This window comes from Lissotriton helveticus, chromosome 6 (assembly GCF_964261635.1).
Source record: "Lissotriton helveticus chromosome 6, aLisHel1.1, whole genome shotgun sequence".
NCBI lineage: Eukaryota > Metazoa > Chordata > Amphibia > Caudata > Salamandridae > Lissotriton > Lissotriton helveticus.
In genome coordinates this window covers 2,032,395,481-2,032,411,649 of record NC_136067.1, presented here as the reverse complement: position 1 = coordinate 2,032,411,649, position 16,169 = coordinate 2,032,395,481, and the positions used below count along the sequence as shown (strand labels likewise).

The window sequence follows — 16,169 nt, the reverse complement described above, 5'->3', positions numbered from 1 at the left end:
ACGAGCCGGGCTTAAATTCCGGAAATCTGGGGTCAAGCACAGGTCATCTTTGTAACACCCTGGGACAGATTTAGCCCCTTGAGCCACTTCTGCTTCACTTTTCCCATGTTAACAGTGACTCAAGGAGCTTCTAAATCTGCCCCCCTGTTTCTAGTCAGATAGCGAGTATGCAAGAGGTAACTGTCGATCAAACCTCTACAGTTGAAAGCATTGCTCTCTCACAAGTCCCCGTAACACAGCCCCCACAGTCCCCGCGGTGCGGGGGAGGAGACCCCAAGCTCCAGGGGGCCCCACAGCACAGTACTCTGGCCGGAGAGCTCTAGATTGAATCTGGAGGGTGCCCCTCCATGTACCTTGCAGGGGGACCCCCTCAAGTTGCGTTACGCCAGTGTCACAAGTTGTACTTCCATAGAAGGTGGGTCGCACACAGCCGCTGCGGCTGTTTGCACACCTGGAGAAGGCATGTGTGATTTTTTTCTGTACATGGAGAGCTCGCAGTCATCCGTCGAGCCAGGATTAACACGGGTGAGCCTCACTTCTGGCTCTCAGAGCTCAAGCTCTTAAAAACAGAAGTCAGGAGACTAAGTTAAGCAGTATGCAAATGACATCACTGCACGTCACACCACATGTGCATCACAGCAAGTGGTATCTGTTAAATACATTTAAAAAGTAGGCATTTAAATGGCTATTCGTGGGGATTGAATAAAGTAAAAACTTGCTTCTAAATCCTAGCTTCTCTGACATGCTTGTGAAGTGAGAACAAGCTGTGTGGTTTTGTTTTCCATCCCCCCACTGCTCGTGTGCATAGGTGAGGCTGTAGATTTCTCACAGTTTTGTACTGCAAAGCTGATGGCCCTCAATTCAGTCCTGTGACTTGACCCAGCTGGAGGGGAAAATAAAAAAGCATTGGCAAAGCCTATAGGTCTCCTCTATACAAAAGCTATTGGCTTTGGCAATGTATTTTTGCTTTGCTGTACACCAGTGCGGCTGCTGTTCAACATGGATAAAAGCTGGTGGTGTGCAGCATCCTAGAGTGGAGTGAGGGGAATAGAGTTTCACCGACTGGATTTGTTAGAGTGGAGTGTTGTAGAGTTCAGCGGCAGAGACTGTCGCAGAGTATCGTGTCATAGAGTGCAGTGTCGTAGAGTGCAGTGTCGTAGAGTGGAATAGATTGGAGTGCGGTGGAGTGGATTAAGGTAATGGGGTGGAGTGGATTGAAGTAGATTGAAGTGGATTGGATTGAGGTAGAATGGGGTGGATTGAATGGGGTGTATTGGATTGGGGTGGATTGAAGTTGTGTGAGGTGGATTGGAGTGGGGTGGATTGGATTAGATTAGCGTGGTTTGAAGTGGGGTGAATGAGAGTGGAGGGGGTGGATTTGACTGTACTGGAGGGGGGATAGATTGGGGTGAGGTGGATTGGATTAGGGTGAGGTGAGGTAGACTGGAGTGGGGTGGACTGGAGTGAGGTGGACTGGAGTGGGGTGGACTGGAATGGGGCTGTTGTTTTGGATAGGAGTGGGGCAGATTGGAGTGGGACTATTTGTTTTAGATTGGAGTGGTGCACACTGTTTTGGTTTGGAGTGGGGTGAATGAGAGTGGAGGGTGAGGATTTGACTGGACTGGCGGTGATGGATTGGGGTGAGAAGGATTTGATTGGGGTGAGGTATATTGGAGTGGGGTGGACTGGAGTGGGGCGGTTGTTTTGGATTGAAGTGGGGCAGATTGGAGTAAGGCTCATTTTTGGGATAGTAGTGGGACAAATTGTAGTGGGACTGATTGTTTTTGATTGGAGTGGTGCTCATTATTTTGGAGTGGGGTAGATTGAAGTGTGACGGATTTGTTTGGATTGCAGTGGGGCAAATTGTTTTGGATTGAGTGGGGCAGATTATTTTGCGGTGGGGTGGATTGGGGAAGGATTGGGTGGTTTGGGTTGACGCAGATTGGATTGGAGTGGGGTAGATTGTATTGGACTGGATTGAGGTGGGGTGGATTGTGTTGGATTGGAGTGGGGTGAATTGGGATGAGGTGGATTGGAGTGAAGTGGATTGGATTGCAGTTGGGGTAAATTGGATTGGGGCAATTTGGAGTAGGGCAGATTGAAGTAGGGCAGATTGAATTAGGGCAGATTGGAGGGAGGAAGATTGTTTTGGTCTGGAGTTGGGCACATTGGAGTGGGGCATATTGGAGTTGGCGGATTGGACTGGGGCAGATTGTTTTGAATTGGAATGGGGCAGATTGTTTTGGATTGGAGTTGGGCGAATTGGAATGGGGCAGAATGGAGTAGGGTTGGTTGGGAGGACTGGAGTCTGGTGGATTTGGGTGAGTGGTTTAGTTTGGAGTGGAGTGGATTGAATTTGTTTTAGGTGGATTGGATTGAGTGGGGCGGATTGGTTATGGGGTGAGGTGGGACGGATTGGTGTGGGGGCAGATTGGAGTGGGTGGATTGAGGTGTACTGTACAATTGTGTGTCAAAGCAAGCATCATTTCAGAAATTACACATAAGAAAGAAACAGTATCACTTTGCAATGAATGAATCCTTATCTTTTGAGAACAGCAGGCACAAGCAAAAACATAAGAAAACATGAGTGCAAAGTGAGAAAAGAAGACTTGGCAAAATAAAAGAAAATCAACTATAGAAAATAAATCTTTGCAGTTTTGTTTGTCCTGCTGGGCATATTTTTGGCAGTAATACGCCTTCTGTTTGCAGTACACTAAAAGTTAAACAGAACAAAGTAGTACCTCAATCACATCAGGAGCAGTGCCAGGGACTCCGATTAAGTTGAACCAATCAGTGCCTGGCCCTGCTCCACAGAGAACTGAAATAATGTTAGGCCTGCCTTGACGAATTGCGAGGCTGCAAAGAAGAATGCCATGCAAGCTACCAAATGGGAAGCAATGGGCGGTCTACAAGCCCTTTTTGTTAACTACAGTGTCTTGCATGCGAGACGCATGCACTAGTGCATGCTCTAGCAGTCTTGTCCCTAAAAAGCCCCTCCACCACCTGCACATTGTGGCTCGGCAGAAAGCATACAATGTGCAGGTGCTGCTGAGTGTGTCCCAGTGTAGGAAATTACACCAGGGAATTTCAGTTTACCTGACTGGGGCCCAACTTCTTTGCAGGGGATGGTGCCCATCCTGGGAGAATGGTGGGTAGATGCCGTCTACTTGCGTATACCCTTCATTTGTGCCCTCCTGGTTCTTGTTTGCACATGCCAATGTTACTTGGTTCCCATGCTCTGCTTGAATAGTAGTCATGACACCCCCACTCCATTGAGCAACAAGGGGTGAAGGCTTCACCCCTGTTTTTTAGCTGGTTGGGGTGTCCACCTACTATTTCTCCTATGCGGGGGTGGTGTCCTAGTTCTTGTTCACAAGTAAAACATTGGTGCAATGAGCACCACGAACTAGTTAAATTAATCTATTTTCAAAAAATTTACAAAACCTATGGTTAAGTGGCAATTTCAATTTCAGAGAATTCACATGTTAGGAAGTGTTGAAGCTCTGACAGTGCTTAATTTGTAAAAAGTTAAGTGCCCGTGCCCGTCTCTGGAGGCCACTGCATCTTGCACCATCCATTGCCCTGCCAGTGCTGCCAGTGACAGTCTCAACACAACTATTAACCACTATACTCATAAAAGTGTGACAATTCAGACTATACCAGCCACCCAAAGTTATTAGAAAGGTGTGTGTGCAGGTAATATTATTTTTTAATGTATATTGACTGATTAAACAGCTGTTACTGTGCTGTGGAAAACTGTACGTGCTGGTGCCGAGCACTGGAAACCACCTGCTCAAATTAATCTCTGCCTGGGCAAAGCTATTTTTAGCATTCTAGTTCCCAGGCCTGGGTGAAATTTAAATTACGTTTACGAAATAAAGACATTTCTCAAAATGTAGTATTCTGCAATGTCACCTAACATATTTCTACCCGAGAGAGAACTCGCATAAAAAACGTAGTGAAATATTAGCAGAAGACTAATTTGCACAGAAAATGTCTCCTGCCACTATCCTGCCGCTATCTAGTTGCACTTTTATACGCAAGGTGCGTGTTTGGGTAAAAAACGTAATGCAATATACAGATAAGCCCCATATCACTCCAAAAAAAGTAATATTGTGGAATTTCTTGAAATTTCACAGAAACTAACATGGTTTTGCATACCCCTTCAAACTAAGGCTACTCAGTCTTATCACCATTTGTTGTGATTTGGCTCCCTCTAGTGGTAATTAGTGGTAGGACCGTCAGACATGTTTCAGTAGATGTAATGCAAGTTTTTCCCTTGGCCACAGTCATTTCTGGTATGTCCAAATTCACTTCTTTCAATATCACCAGCTATGTTCCCGTCTTTCAGGTTAACCTTTGTTTGCCCTTGACCTTTACTATCTACAATTGTTGGTCATGCTTCTGTGGCTTTGTCTAGATAATATCCTCCTTGTACGTGACGTAAGCTGGCAACAGTCTGTAGTGACCTAGACTGCAAGGCACATAGGGGTAGATTTTCAAACATTTTGCGCTGGGTTAGCATCATCAGCCCAAATTTTTTTTTTACCTATGTACTTTCCAGGGCAAAACTTGTTTTGCATTAGAAAGTACCCTACAAGTACCACAAAGCAGCGCAAAGCATTGCTTTGCATTACTTAGCGCCAAGGATCGTTACATGGGTGGTACATGGGCGTTCTCATGGTACCATGCATGACTTTAGATGCAAAACCCTATCTATAAGCAATTGTAGACAGAGTTTATCGCAAAAAGTTAATTCCATCTGACAGGAGGCGTTAAGAGGAGAAATGTTTTCATTTCTCCTTTCCTCTCCTGCATTCTACGCGTGCTGCACTGTGCAGCAAACATATAAAGTGGGAAAAGTGTTTGATCTTGTCTAGGCATAGTTGTTTGTCCAGGAAGGATGCCCTTCCTGGACAAAACCTATGCTAGACTCAGACATGCTAAGGTGTGTGCCTGGCGCACGGAAGATGAATCAGCGCTGGACCTAGTGAGAGGGAGGAGAGAGACATATGTCTGTAGATATGCGGTCTCCTGCTCCCTCCCTATCATGCAATGCAGCGCCGCATTTTTGGCCGTTGCACTGCTTTGCGTGACTTCTTTGAATGAAAATCTGCCTGTTGGTGTGCGCCTTGGCCCATTTCATGCCTCTCAGCTTCTCACCACCTCATGCTCCCCATGCTCTGGTATCTTACTGAGATATAGAGGCTCAACACCCTCCTCTCCTAATCTTGTGCTCGGCTTTGCCTGCATATCCTCCACCCCAAAATGGGCACTGGAAGTAGAGGTGCTGGGGGCAGCTGCAGCACCCCCGAAATAAACTTACTGGAATTTAGGAGTTGAATGCGGAATAAAGATGCCTTTAAATATTGTTTTTATCTTGTCACATTAGGTGAAGCGTTTGAAGAAAGAGGTCAAATGTCTGGCTTATACGCTTAACTTGTAGACTGGTGTTTACTTTTCTTTCTCTGACTAAATTGAGAACATTTTGTAAAGTGATCTGACAATCTTTCTGGTGTACAGGGAGTGTGAAAAGAAATTCTGTAGGAAGTCATTTACTTTCTAACACACAACAACATTTAAATACCTGTAAATTAACTTTCAGTTAGGAGAGCACAAATGAAGCACATTTTTCTGTTATTCAGAAGTGTGACTGAAATAAATATTTTAAAATATTTACTGAAACCCGATTTTATGGCACGACACGGAGGCCAACATTATGCAATAAATCCTTTATTGCCACCACTCAGCAGCATTAGGAAACACAACATGTTCTTAGAATCAAGAATATAGAACTCCTAAGAACATTCCAAACTCAACAAAACTCCACCACTCCATGTACTCTTCCTTCTTTTATTGCTGCTGCTCAAAGAGATAAGTATAATTTTTTAAACTGTAGTGTTAAAATTTAAGAAATTATAAGGAATGGCTTGGATAAATGGTTTGTTTGGAATGGAGTATTATTGGGGAATGTCATTTCTGAGTTTTAATGATATGTTTATGATATTTTAGGAAATAAGAGCGAATAAAAATGTATAAATGTGAGTGGAATCACTTTTATTGATATATTCTCAGGTTGATGATTTAGAAATTGTAGTGAACACTGTTTAATAGAAGCATTTCGTTTTTAAAATATTAGAATGTTTGAAAAGTTTTATTTTAAAGATTTAGGTGTGTTTTAATAGGAAGTCGCACCGCGATAGGAGAATTTGGAACAAATGTAAGATTTTTTTCAAAAAATAACTTTGTTGGTTAGGATTTATAGGGTTTTATTTCTTGAGCTCGAGCGCACTTTGAATAAACGTGCGCGGAGCTCGAGCGCTTACCGTTTAGCTTGTTGCGTGACGTGTTCGGCTCGAGCGGGTATGGAGCCTCGGGCGAATTATAAGCAGCTTGTTGCATGTGCGACGTGTTCGGCTCGAGCGGGTATGAAGCCTCGAGCCGAATTATGCGCACGTAGAAAGAAAGCATTTGGAATTCTCTCGTTTTCAGAACAGGAATGGACTCTTGAGGCCTCCGTAGCTATGACGTTTCTCGACAACGATATTTGAGGAAAGCTACGGAGGTTAACTTGTCAATTCGGTAGATCGTGTGAGGAGTTTGAATTTAATTAGCGAGGTGATTTTTTTTTCGAATTTAGGAGTTAGAAACAGGACGTTTTGACAGAAAATATTTATTAAGGTGTATTCTGTGGTTATTTGAAATTCTGGTCTGACTAAGCTTTATAAAGCTGAGCAAAATGGAACAAGGCGAAGGTTCAATGGAGGAAAAAATAAATAAAGCTATAGAGAAAATTACTACTGAGGTATCTTTGCGAATGGAGAAAAAATTGGAAATGATGGCTGCTTCAAAGGCAGGTGGGCATGAAGAGGAAAGTTTTTATTCAGCGCAAGAAAATGAATCTGCGCAGAGATTAGGGAAAAAGGTTTCTAGGAAAAGAAAACATGTTTCTGGTAGAGAGGAACATGGGAAGAAGTCTAAGACTTCATATGTTGAACATGTTTGCTGTTCTGACAGGCAAATGGAAGTTGCCATGGGCAATAATGAGGGGCATGTAAGAGGCCCAAGAGAAGGAGCAGAGAAAAAAGTGCGTAAGCATAAATATGTGGTTTGTGAGGATTCCTCTGAGAGTGCAGAGGTGGAAATCAGTTGCAGTTCTGATTTTGATTCCGATGAGGGGTCACACATTAAAAGAGATAGGAAGGAGGATTCTGCTTCTGAGGGAAAGAGCATTAAAGATCCTATGGGTGATAACATGTTTGATCCTCTGCTTATAAAACACCCTTTTTCACCTGAGTGGGCACCTTCTGAACATGTCATAAAGTATCTTGAGTATTGGATGAGAAGGGAGATCCCTAAAGAGGTTAGGGTGAGACTTAGGTCTGAATGTCCACGGCCAGTGGTGGATAATAAGGTGTTGGTGACACCGGAGCTTGATTAAAAAATGATAGCCTTTATTGCTAAAGGAGGCCGAGATCCGAGGAAAGGTATAGATAGAGGGTTAAAATCCTGTCAGGATAGGTTACTAGATGTTGTAGGGCCAGTGTCTAAAATTTTTGACATGGCAGTGGAGGCCTATGTAAATAAATGTGAAATTGATGTACAAGAATTGAGAGAGTGGATTCAAAGGGTTGTCTGCCTGTTAGGCAACGCTAATACAGCCCTATCAATATAAAGGAGGAAAAGTGTATTGCTAAAAATAGATCCTAAATTGGTAGACCTTGCCATTAAGGAAGAATGCCCTCTGGCTAAAGGGCTTCTATTTGGTGATGAGTTTATTAAGGAATTATCAAGATATGTGGGTGCTTCTAGCAGTCTACAAAAATCACAGAGAGAAATAAAAAAGGTTTTCAATGAGCGTGTTTTTGGCTGGGCCGGGAGAACGAGGAGCCGGTTCCCTGGCCGAGGTCAAGGTATCACAAGAGGCTCATTTTCAAGAGGTTTTGGAAGAGGCTATCAAGGTCAGCAATATGTCAGAGGAGGATTTTTTCCACAAAGACAACCTGGTAGAGGAAGATTTTTCAGAGGAGAAAAACGAGGCAGAGGTGCGAATGGTAAGTCAAGACCTTTCTGTTATCCAATTAAAATTGGGCGGCAGACTTGCCCAGTTTCTGGAAGCATGGAGGACATTAACAAAGGATCCTTGGGTGTTAGAAACCGTACAGGGTTTCAACAACAACAACAACAACAAAGGAGCTTATAAAGCGCCTGGTGACGCCATCACGGCGTGTCCCCGCGCTGTGGAGAGAAAGTCAAGACCAGAGAAGGGAATTACAGGGAAAACAGGTGGGTTTTTAAGCTTTTCCTGAAGGCGGTCTCCGAGTCCGCTAGTCTAATCTCCATAGGGAGAGCGTTCCATTCCCTAGCGGCCATAGCCCGGAAGGAACGGCCACCCATTCTGGCTTTCCTGATACGGGGTATTTTGAGCAGGCCAGTTCCCCCAGAGCGGAGAGCTCTATTGGGCTCATAGGGAATAGCTAGATCATTCATGTAAGGAGGAGCTTTTTGGGAGATGATCCTATGGCACATTAAGAGTGCTTTAAAGAGAACTCTTTTTTTTATAGGTAGCCAGTGGAGAGTATCTAGAGCAGGTTTGGAGGGTGCTCTCTTGGGAAGTCTAAGAACTAGGCGTGCTGCTGTATTTTGGAGGACTTGAAGTCTCCTGATGTTGTTTTGAGTTGTTCCAAGCAGAAGCACATTCCCATAATCTATCCTAGAGGTCACTAGAGCCTGTGTCATAGTGCGCCTAGCTTCAAGGGGAAGGAGATCAAGGGTGCGGTTCAGGGTCTTCATGACCCCATAGCATTTTCCGACCACCTTGTTCACGTGACAATCATAGGATAGTTTGGGGTCAACCCAAATCCCCAGATTCTTGGCCGCTTCACAGGGGGTGGGTAACGGCCCCAGACACGAAGGCCACCACTCCTTGGTCCAGCTCGTATCCCTACCTCCCATGACCAGAACCTCTGTTTTCGAGCCATTGAGCTTCAGGCAGTGTTGGGTCATCCAACCTGCCAGAGCCTGCATGCAAGATTTAAAGTTATTTGCAGAAGCAGAGGGGGCTTGGGATAGGGAGATGAGAAGTTGGGTATCGTCGGCATATGAAACTAATTCAATGCCGAACGATTGAACCACTTCAGCCAAAGGGGCCATATACAGGTTGAACAGGGTAGGGCTCAGGGCAGAGCCCTGAGGTACCCCCTGTTCCAAGGCAATGCTTTCAGAGAGAAAAGCGCCTCTCTGAACCTGGAAGCAGCGATTGGTGAGGAAGGCTTTAAGCCAGCCCAATGCTTCCTGGATGACCCCGGCTTTGTTCAGACACTGTAGCAAGATGGAGTGTGCCACAGTGTCGAACGCCGCACTAAGGTCCAGCATTATAAGTGCCATAGTCTGTCCTTCATCTACACCTGCCCGTAGGGTTTCGGTCGCTCTCAGAAGGGCGGTTTCGGTGGAATAACCTGACCTGAAACCTGATTGGGAGTTGTGGAAGGCATTGTTAGACTCTAAATGGGCCATGAGTTGGCTGTTAGCTATTTTCTCAGCCACCTTCGCCAGGTAGGGTAGCAGAGAGATGGGCCGGAGATTTTCCAGGGTGTCCTGACTGATGTTAGGTTTTTTCTTTATAGGCAACACAATGGCTTTCTTCCATTCCATGGGGAGGGTAACCGTGGAAAAGGAGAGTTGGAGGATGTGCCTGAAGTGTCGCTCAAGGACCTCCAGACTGGCTGCTAGTATCTTGGGGGGGGCAGGGTCCCGGGGAGAACCAGATTTAATATTTTTACAGATATTAGTTAATGTGGTAATGTGAGGAACAGCAAAGCTTGTCAGGCATTTTTTAACATGGATAAGCTCCAGATTTTCAGTGAAGTCAGAGCCTGATGGCAGGTCGGTGGAGAAATTAGAATAGATTGTGGTAATTTTGTTGGCAAAGTATTTGACAATATCATTACATTTCTCAACTGAGTCATTATGGGCATTGCTCTCGTTAGTGACTACCGAGATTTCTTTAAAAAATTTAAAAAGCTCCTTAGAGGAGTTTTCTGCTTCACCAATACGGGTCTTGTAATGTAGTGCTTTAGCGGAGCGTATCAGTTTGTAATATCTCGCTTGCTCTTTCTTATAGTAGTCTTTTGCTGAGGGGCAGAAATTGACACGCCATTCGCGTTCCAGTCTTTTACAAGCGGTTTTAGCATCTTGAAGTTCAGCTGAAAACCAAGGGGATGGTTTTCTCCGTTTCTTATTGGCCACTGATCTACGGATGGGAGCGGTCTCGTCAAGGGCAGTTAGGATAACATTTTTTAGGCTGGTATAGGCGGTCTCACAGTCGGAACCATTAGGGGGTCCAGCCATTTCAAGTTTATCGGTAAACGTGTCTAGGTTAAAATTTTTCCATTTGCGACATTGATAGGTCTGCAAGTTTCCGTTCTTGACTTCAGTCTCTGTCGCTAGTATATGTAGGGGAATTATATAATGGTCAGACCAGGGAATGGGAACTGGAGGGAGCACTTTAACTCCATTCCAGTTACCAAATACGGGGTCGAGTAGGTGACCTTGCCTATGGGTAGGGCTCTGATGTTTAAGATCTAACTGCAGAGAGAGTAGTTCTGCTTTTAAGCAGGCGGCGTCTTTGTCCCCGACGTCGTCAAAGTGTATGTTCATGTCGCCCAGTACCAGGAGTCTAGATTTCCTTAGAGCGAGATGAGCTGTGGCCTCTATAAGGCTGGTGGTAAAGTCAAACAGTCTGCCCGGGGGTCTATATAAGAGGATGCCAGATAGGGAGTATTTAGGACCCACTGTGATAGTAAAAGATCCAGCTTCGCAGTGATCAATATTCAGAGGAGATAGAGAGCATTCCAAAGGGGCTCTGACGGCAATGGCTATTCCACCACCCCTACCATCCTGCCTATCGAGCCTGGCGAGGGAGTAACCTGGAGGCATCGCCTCGATGATGTCAGGATCAGAATGTTCACCAAGCCAGGTTTCAGTCAGTAATAAAATCTCAAGAGCTTCATCCTCAAGAAGGTGATATATTTGGGTACTATGTTTGCTGAGAGATCGACAGTTAAGTAGTGCAGCTTTTAGTACGCTTTTGTGGGGGTTATCGGAAGAGCTGGTGCTAGGAGTGAAATGGCATGCAGAACAGTAGTGTAAGGATAGCGCCTTCATAGAGTGTAGGCAGGATGACGTAAGGTCAGGGCGTAGATTAAGCAGAGTTTGTTTATCATACCGTAATCGAGGGGGCTGTGGTTGACCGGGGTTTTTGGCCCCGCGCCCCGTCCGGCCGCGGACGGGCGCAGACGGGCTTGACTTTGGCTTGACTTCGGCGCGCTTCCGGCGCGCCCGCTGCACGCGTCCGCTGCGCGGTCGCTGGCCAATACACATTTATAGGCTGTAGGGGCAGCTAGAGCGCTGACCATCCGCCCGAGCCCGGAAGTGCTAGGCTCCTCCTCACCCTCCGCAAACAAACGCCCAGGAATGGACGCGGCGGACCGGGGCGGGAGTCGGCAGAGAATAGGTGAAGTAGGTTTACAGTCCACACAAAAACACTTTTAAAATGAGGCTTTAGTTCTCAAACATTAAAAGAACGCTAAAAACGCTATAGATCAGCGCTACAAACAGAGTGAGCTGTGAGGATTAGCAGCGCGAGCGGATAGAGCCTGCCACTGCCACCGGCGAGACTCCTCTCCACAGCGCGCCTGAAAAAGCCTGGTGTTTAAATACAATGAGCCTACAGCGCAGCTAGAGCGCTGACCATCCGCCCGAGCCCGGAAGTGCTAGGCTCCTCCTCACCCTCCGCAAACAAACGCCCAGGAATGGACGCGGCGGACCGGGGCGGGAGTCGGCAGAGAATAGGTGAAGTAGGTTTACAGTCCACACAAAAACACTTTTAAAATGAGGCTTTAGTTCTCAAACATTAAAAGAACGCTAAAAACGCTATAGATCAGCGCTACAAACAGAGTGAGCTGTGAGGATTAGCAGCGCGAGCGGATAGAGCCTGCCACTGCCACCGGCAAGACTCCTCTCCACTTCAGGATAGAGTTTGTAACAACACCAGTGCAAGAAAGGATTCCAAATCCAATTTTGTTTGGAAGAGAACAAATGAGTTTAATAGATGTAGAGGTGAGAGAATTGAATCAAAAAGGTGCAGTTGTGGAAGAGAGAGATATAGTAGAAGGATTCATAAGCAATATTTTCCTGGTGGAAAAGAAAGACAAAGGGGGTATGCGACCTATAATAAATTTGCGACAACTGAACGATTGGGTGGTTTATCACCATTTCAAAATGGAGGAGACTCATCTTCTGAAGATAAAGGGAGATTGGTTGTCGAGACTAGATCTGAAGGATGCTTATTGAACGATTCCGATTCACAGAGAGCATCAGAGGTTCTTGAGGTTTGTATGGAGAGACCTGTTGTGGACAAATGTGTGTCTGCCCTTCGGCCTGTCTTCAGCCCCGTGGTGCTTCACAAAAGTACTTCGTCCTGTGGCTGCTTTCTTGAGAGAGAGAGGAGTGAGAATGATAATTTATTTAGACGATATTTTGTTGATGGATCAGGACAAGGAAACTCTTCTCTCTCATACGAATTTAGCAATCAACTTGATAGAGTCGTTAGGTTTTGTAATAAACAGAAAGAAATCTCAGTGTGTTCCGAGTCAGCTGACTCAACTTTTGGGTTTTGTGGTAGATACAAAAGTAGCTTTGTTGAAACTTCCGAAGGAGAAATTGAAGAGGATACGGAAGGAGTTGAGAAATGTTTTGAAAATGGACAGTATCTCATTGAGAATGTTGGCTCGCATTGTGGGGCTTTTGTCATCAACAATCCAGGCAATTTTTCCGGGTCCTTTACATTACAGGGCTCTCCAGAGATTGAAAGCTTTCCATTTAAGGAGTGGTTTGAAATATTCAGAAAGTGTATGTCTTTTGCAGGAGGCAAGACAGGAGTTGATTTGGTGGTTGAGAAATATGGAGGCATGGAATGGGCGTGCAATTTTTGGAGAGAATGCGGATCTGATTGTGGAATCGGATGCAAGTTTGGAAGGATGGGGTGCAAGGTGCGGTTCGTTAAGTTCTGGAGGTCATTGGACGAGTCAGGAAAGAAATTTACACATAAATTGTTTAGAGTTGTTAGCAGGATCTTTCGCAATAAAGTGCTTTGGGGTACAGAATACAAAATGTTCTGTGATTTTGAGGATGGACAATGTTTTTGCAGTGCGATATGTGAACAGGATGGGAGGTCCTCGCTCGAAATGTCTGGCAGATATAGCAAAGGTTTTTTGGGAGTATTGTTTGGAAAGGAATATTTTTGTACAGGCAGAACATATTCCAGGGAACTCAAATTCTGTGGCAGATTGGTATTCCAGGAACTTTTACGATTCAAGCGATTGGATGTTGGACAGAACTGTTTTTATGAAATTAAACCAATTTTGGGGTCCTTTTCAGGTAGACCTTTTTGCGAACAGGATAAACAGACAAGTAGAGAGGTTTTTCAGTTGGCATCCAGACCCCGATGCAATGGGGGTAGATGCTTTTCTGCAGGATTGGAGAGGTCTGCGGCCATATGCTTTTCCACCCTTTTCTATGATAAGCAGGGTGACGGGAATGATCCGGAAGTGGAAAGAAGCAGTGGTTTTGATAACCCCGTTTTGGACTTCACAGGCATGGTACACTATGTTATTGGAGATGAGTGTGGACTTTCCACTTCTTCTACCTGTGTTCAAAGGAGTTTTGAAAGGTCCATTGGGGGAGTTTCACAATCTGGTGGTTTCAGGTCAGCTTCATCTTCTGGCTTGGAGACTTTCAGGAGAGTCTGGTGTAAGCCAGGACTTTCATCAGAGGCTTCGAAACTCATTGAGGAATCATGGGCTCCAGGAACAAGGAGAGTTTATAAGTCAGCTTGGAATAAATGGAATGGTTGGTGTGTGGAAAGGGATTTGGATCCCGTTTCGGCAGATGTAGTTAATGTCTTGAACTATTTAACAGGTTTATTTAAAAGTGGTTTGGCTTATAGATCTGTGAATTTATATAGGTCTGCAAATTCTGCAGGACATGAGTTGGTTAATGGTATTTCTGTTGGTCAGGACGTAATGGTTAAGAGATTAATGAGAAGTATCAGACTGGCTGTTCCACCTGGACCAAGGTATACCTCATTATGGGATGTTTCTATTGTTTTGCTTTTATTCGAGTCATGGGAAGACAATACGTTTTTGAGTTTGAAATATTTGACACTGAAGCTTACTATGTTGTTGTGTCTTCTTTCGTTTAGAAGGGTTTCGAATGTTCGTGCCTTGGAGATTTCAAGCAGGTGTTTTACTCCTGAGGGGATATGTTTTTATATAAAACAGAGAACGAAGACAAATTCAAATTCTGTATTTTACCCTTACCTTTTGGAGAAAGAAAAGCTCTGTGTGGTGCGTTGTGTCAAAGAGTATGAAAGCAGAACTAAGCCTTTTAGGCCAGTTGGGGTAGAGCAGTTATTGATTTCATTCAGATATCCATATAAGGCTGTTTCGGCGCCAACTTTGGCAAGGTGGGTAAGAGTGCTAATGGAGAAGGCAGGTGTTGATACGACTAAATTTGGTGCACACTCTGTTAGAGGTGCAGCTGCTTCAAAAGCAAGAATTTTAGGAGGAAGTTTACAAGATATTTTGAAAAGTGCTGATTGGTCAACAGATTCTGTATTTAGGAAATTTTATTTTAAACCAATTGAGAGTGCAGTTCATTGTATTGTTGATATGCTTTGAACTTGCATAATGTTGGCCTCCGTGTCGTGCCATAAAATGTAGATTTTCCACAGCCTTGGTGGGCTGAAAATCTGGATTTTATTAGGGACACGGAGGCAAATATTATCCCTCCCCTAACCCGTGGCCCTAATATTTTTGAAATTGTATTTATGCAGGTCAGATTTCAAGTTAAATGGACATTATTGGATTTCGTTTCATGTCATCAGATGTAAGAAGAAAGAAGACTTCGTGTTCTGTTCTCAAGTTTCATGGACTTTGGATGTTGAACATGTTCTTGTTTTATTCTCTTTAAGCAGGAAACGTCAGAAGGAAGAGTACATGGAGTGGTGGAGTTTTGTTGAGTTTGGAATGTTCTTAGGAGTTCTATATTCTTGATTCTAAGAACATGTTGTGTTTCCTAATACTGCTGAGTGGTGGCAATAAAGGATTTATTGCATAATATTTGCCTCCGTGTCCTTAATAAAATCCAGATTTTCATCCCACCAAGGCTGTGGAAAATCTACATTTCCATGCCTTACCATTTGTGCAGTGTCATCTTAAGGATTTTGAGGCCCCAGGTCAAGACATAATTAGGGGGGCCTATATGTAGAACATTTGAATTTTTATGACAGTTTGCTGCTAACTCAAGCCTGCATGATGCTGAATCGATCTAAATTATATCCTAAACGTTAAGAGGTTCACAAAAAAACTGTTAAAATATAACTTATTTGGTACCCCAGAAATCCCTAGATTGACTCTGAGTAGGGAGACAGAGTCAGTGGGAGTGGTAGGAAGAGAGGGAGAGACATTTTGAAGGAATAGAATAGACAAAGGTCAAATAGAGGGACCTTTCACTTTCCTAAAAGGGCCCTTGGCAAATGCCCCCTTGGCACATTTTAGGTAATAGGTTAAAATATCTCTGCATTTGTGCGCTATATAGTATAATCAGTAAAACTACATGTAAATGTGAATTTTGTGGGGGCTATAATGGAAAATGTGTTATCTATAAATGACAGTGCACTGCTGCACCATGCTTTAATAATATATTTGCCACAGTGTGCTCCAAAATGCACCACCAGATACATACCACACTCTTATCACTCTCCTGCTGAATGGGCTTGGCTCATTTGGAACACTTGTTCTTTGTGGGACTCTTGGATTTTTCACAAAACCCCCTGACTTCAGTGATATACCATTGATGGCAGAATCCCCCTCCCCCCCCCCAGTCTGAAAACTGCGGCAGCACCATTGGCTGAGGGGCCACATGGATCAGCCAATCTCTGGCTCAGCATTTCTGAAAAGAATCTGAGGCACACCCTCAGCAGGGGTCAGTTAGACCATGCTGACTGGCCCGCTGGCCTCCTCTTGGCTGCTGGAGGACCACTTTCTGGTACTTTGGCTTCAATCATGACAGCACCTGCTGGGGGTCAGAGCCTGCCTCGCTCCTGT

The 16,169-nt window shown here is 44.6% G+C and overlaps 1 protein-coding gene across 2 annotated transcripts; it reads left to right on the top strand.

Moving 5' to 3' along the window:
- Nucleotides 1-5,914: 5,914 nt before the first annotated feature.
- Nucleotides 5,915-15,180, top strand: LOC144763955 (uncharacterized). Of its 2 annotated transcripts, XM_078650017.1 has the most exons (3): nucleotides 5,915-8,054; nucleotides 14,897-14,949; nucleotides 15,038-15,180. In XM_078650017.1, the coding sequence occupies exons 1-3, from the start codon at nucleotides 7,854-7,856 to the stop codon at nucleotides 15,114-15,116; spliced, it is 333 nt and encodes a 110-aa protein (XP_078506143.1). In that variant the 5' UTR covers nucleotides 5,915-7,853; the 3' UTR covers nucleotides 15,117-15,180. The 2 variants fall into 2 exon arrangements, 1 of the variants encoding a protein (XP_078506143.1); XR_013596284.1 differs by having other exon boundaries at nucleotides 5,915-6,618; nucleotides 14,897-15,180.
- The last annotated feature ends 989 nt before the right edge of the window (nucleotides 15,181-16,169 follow it).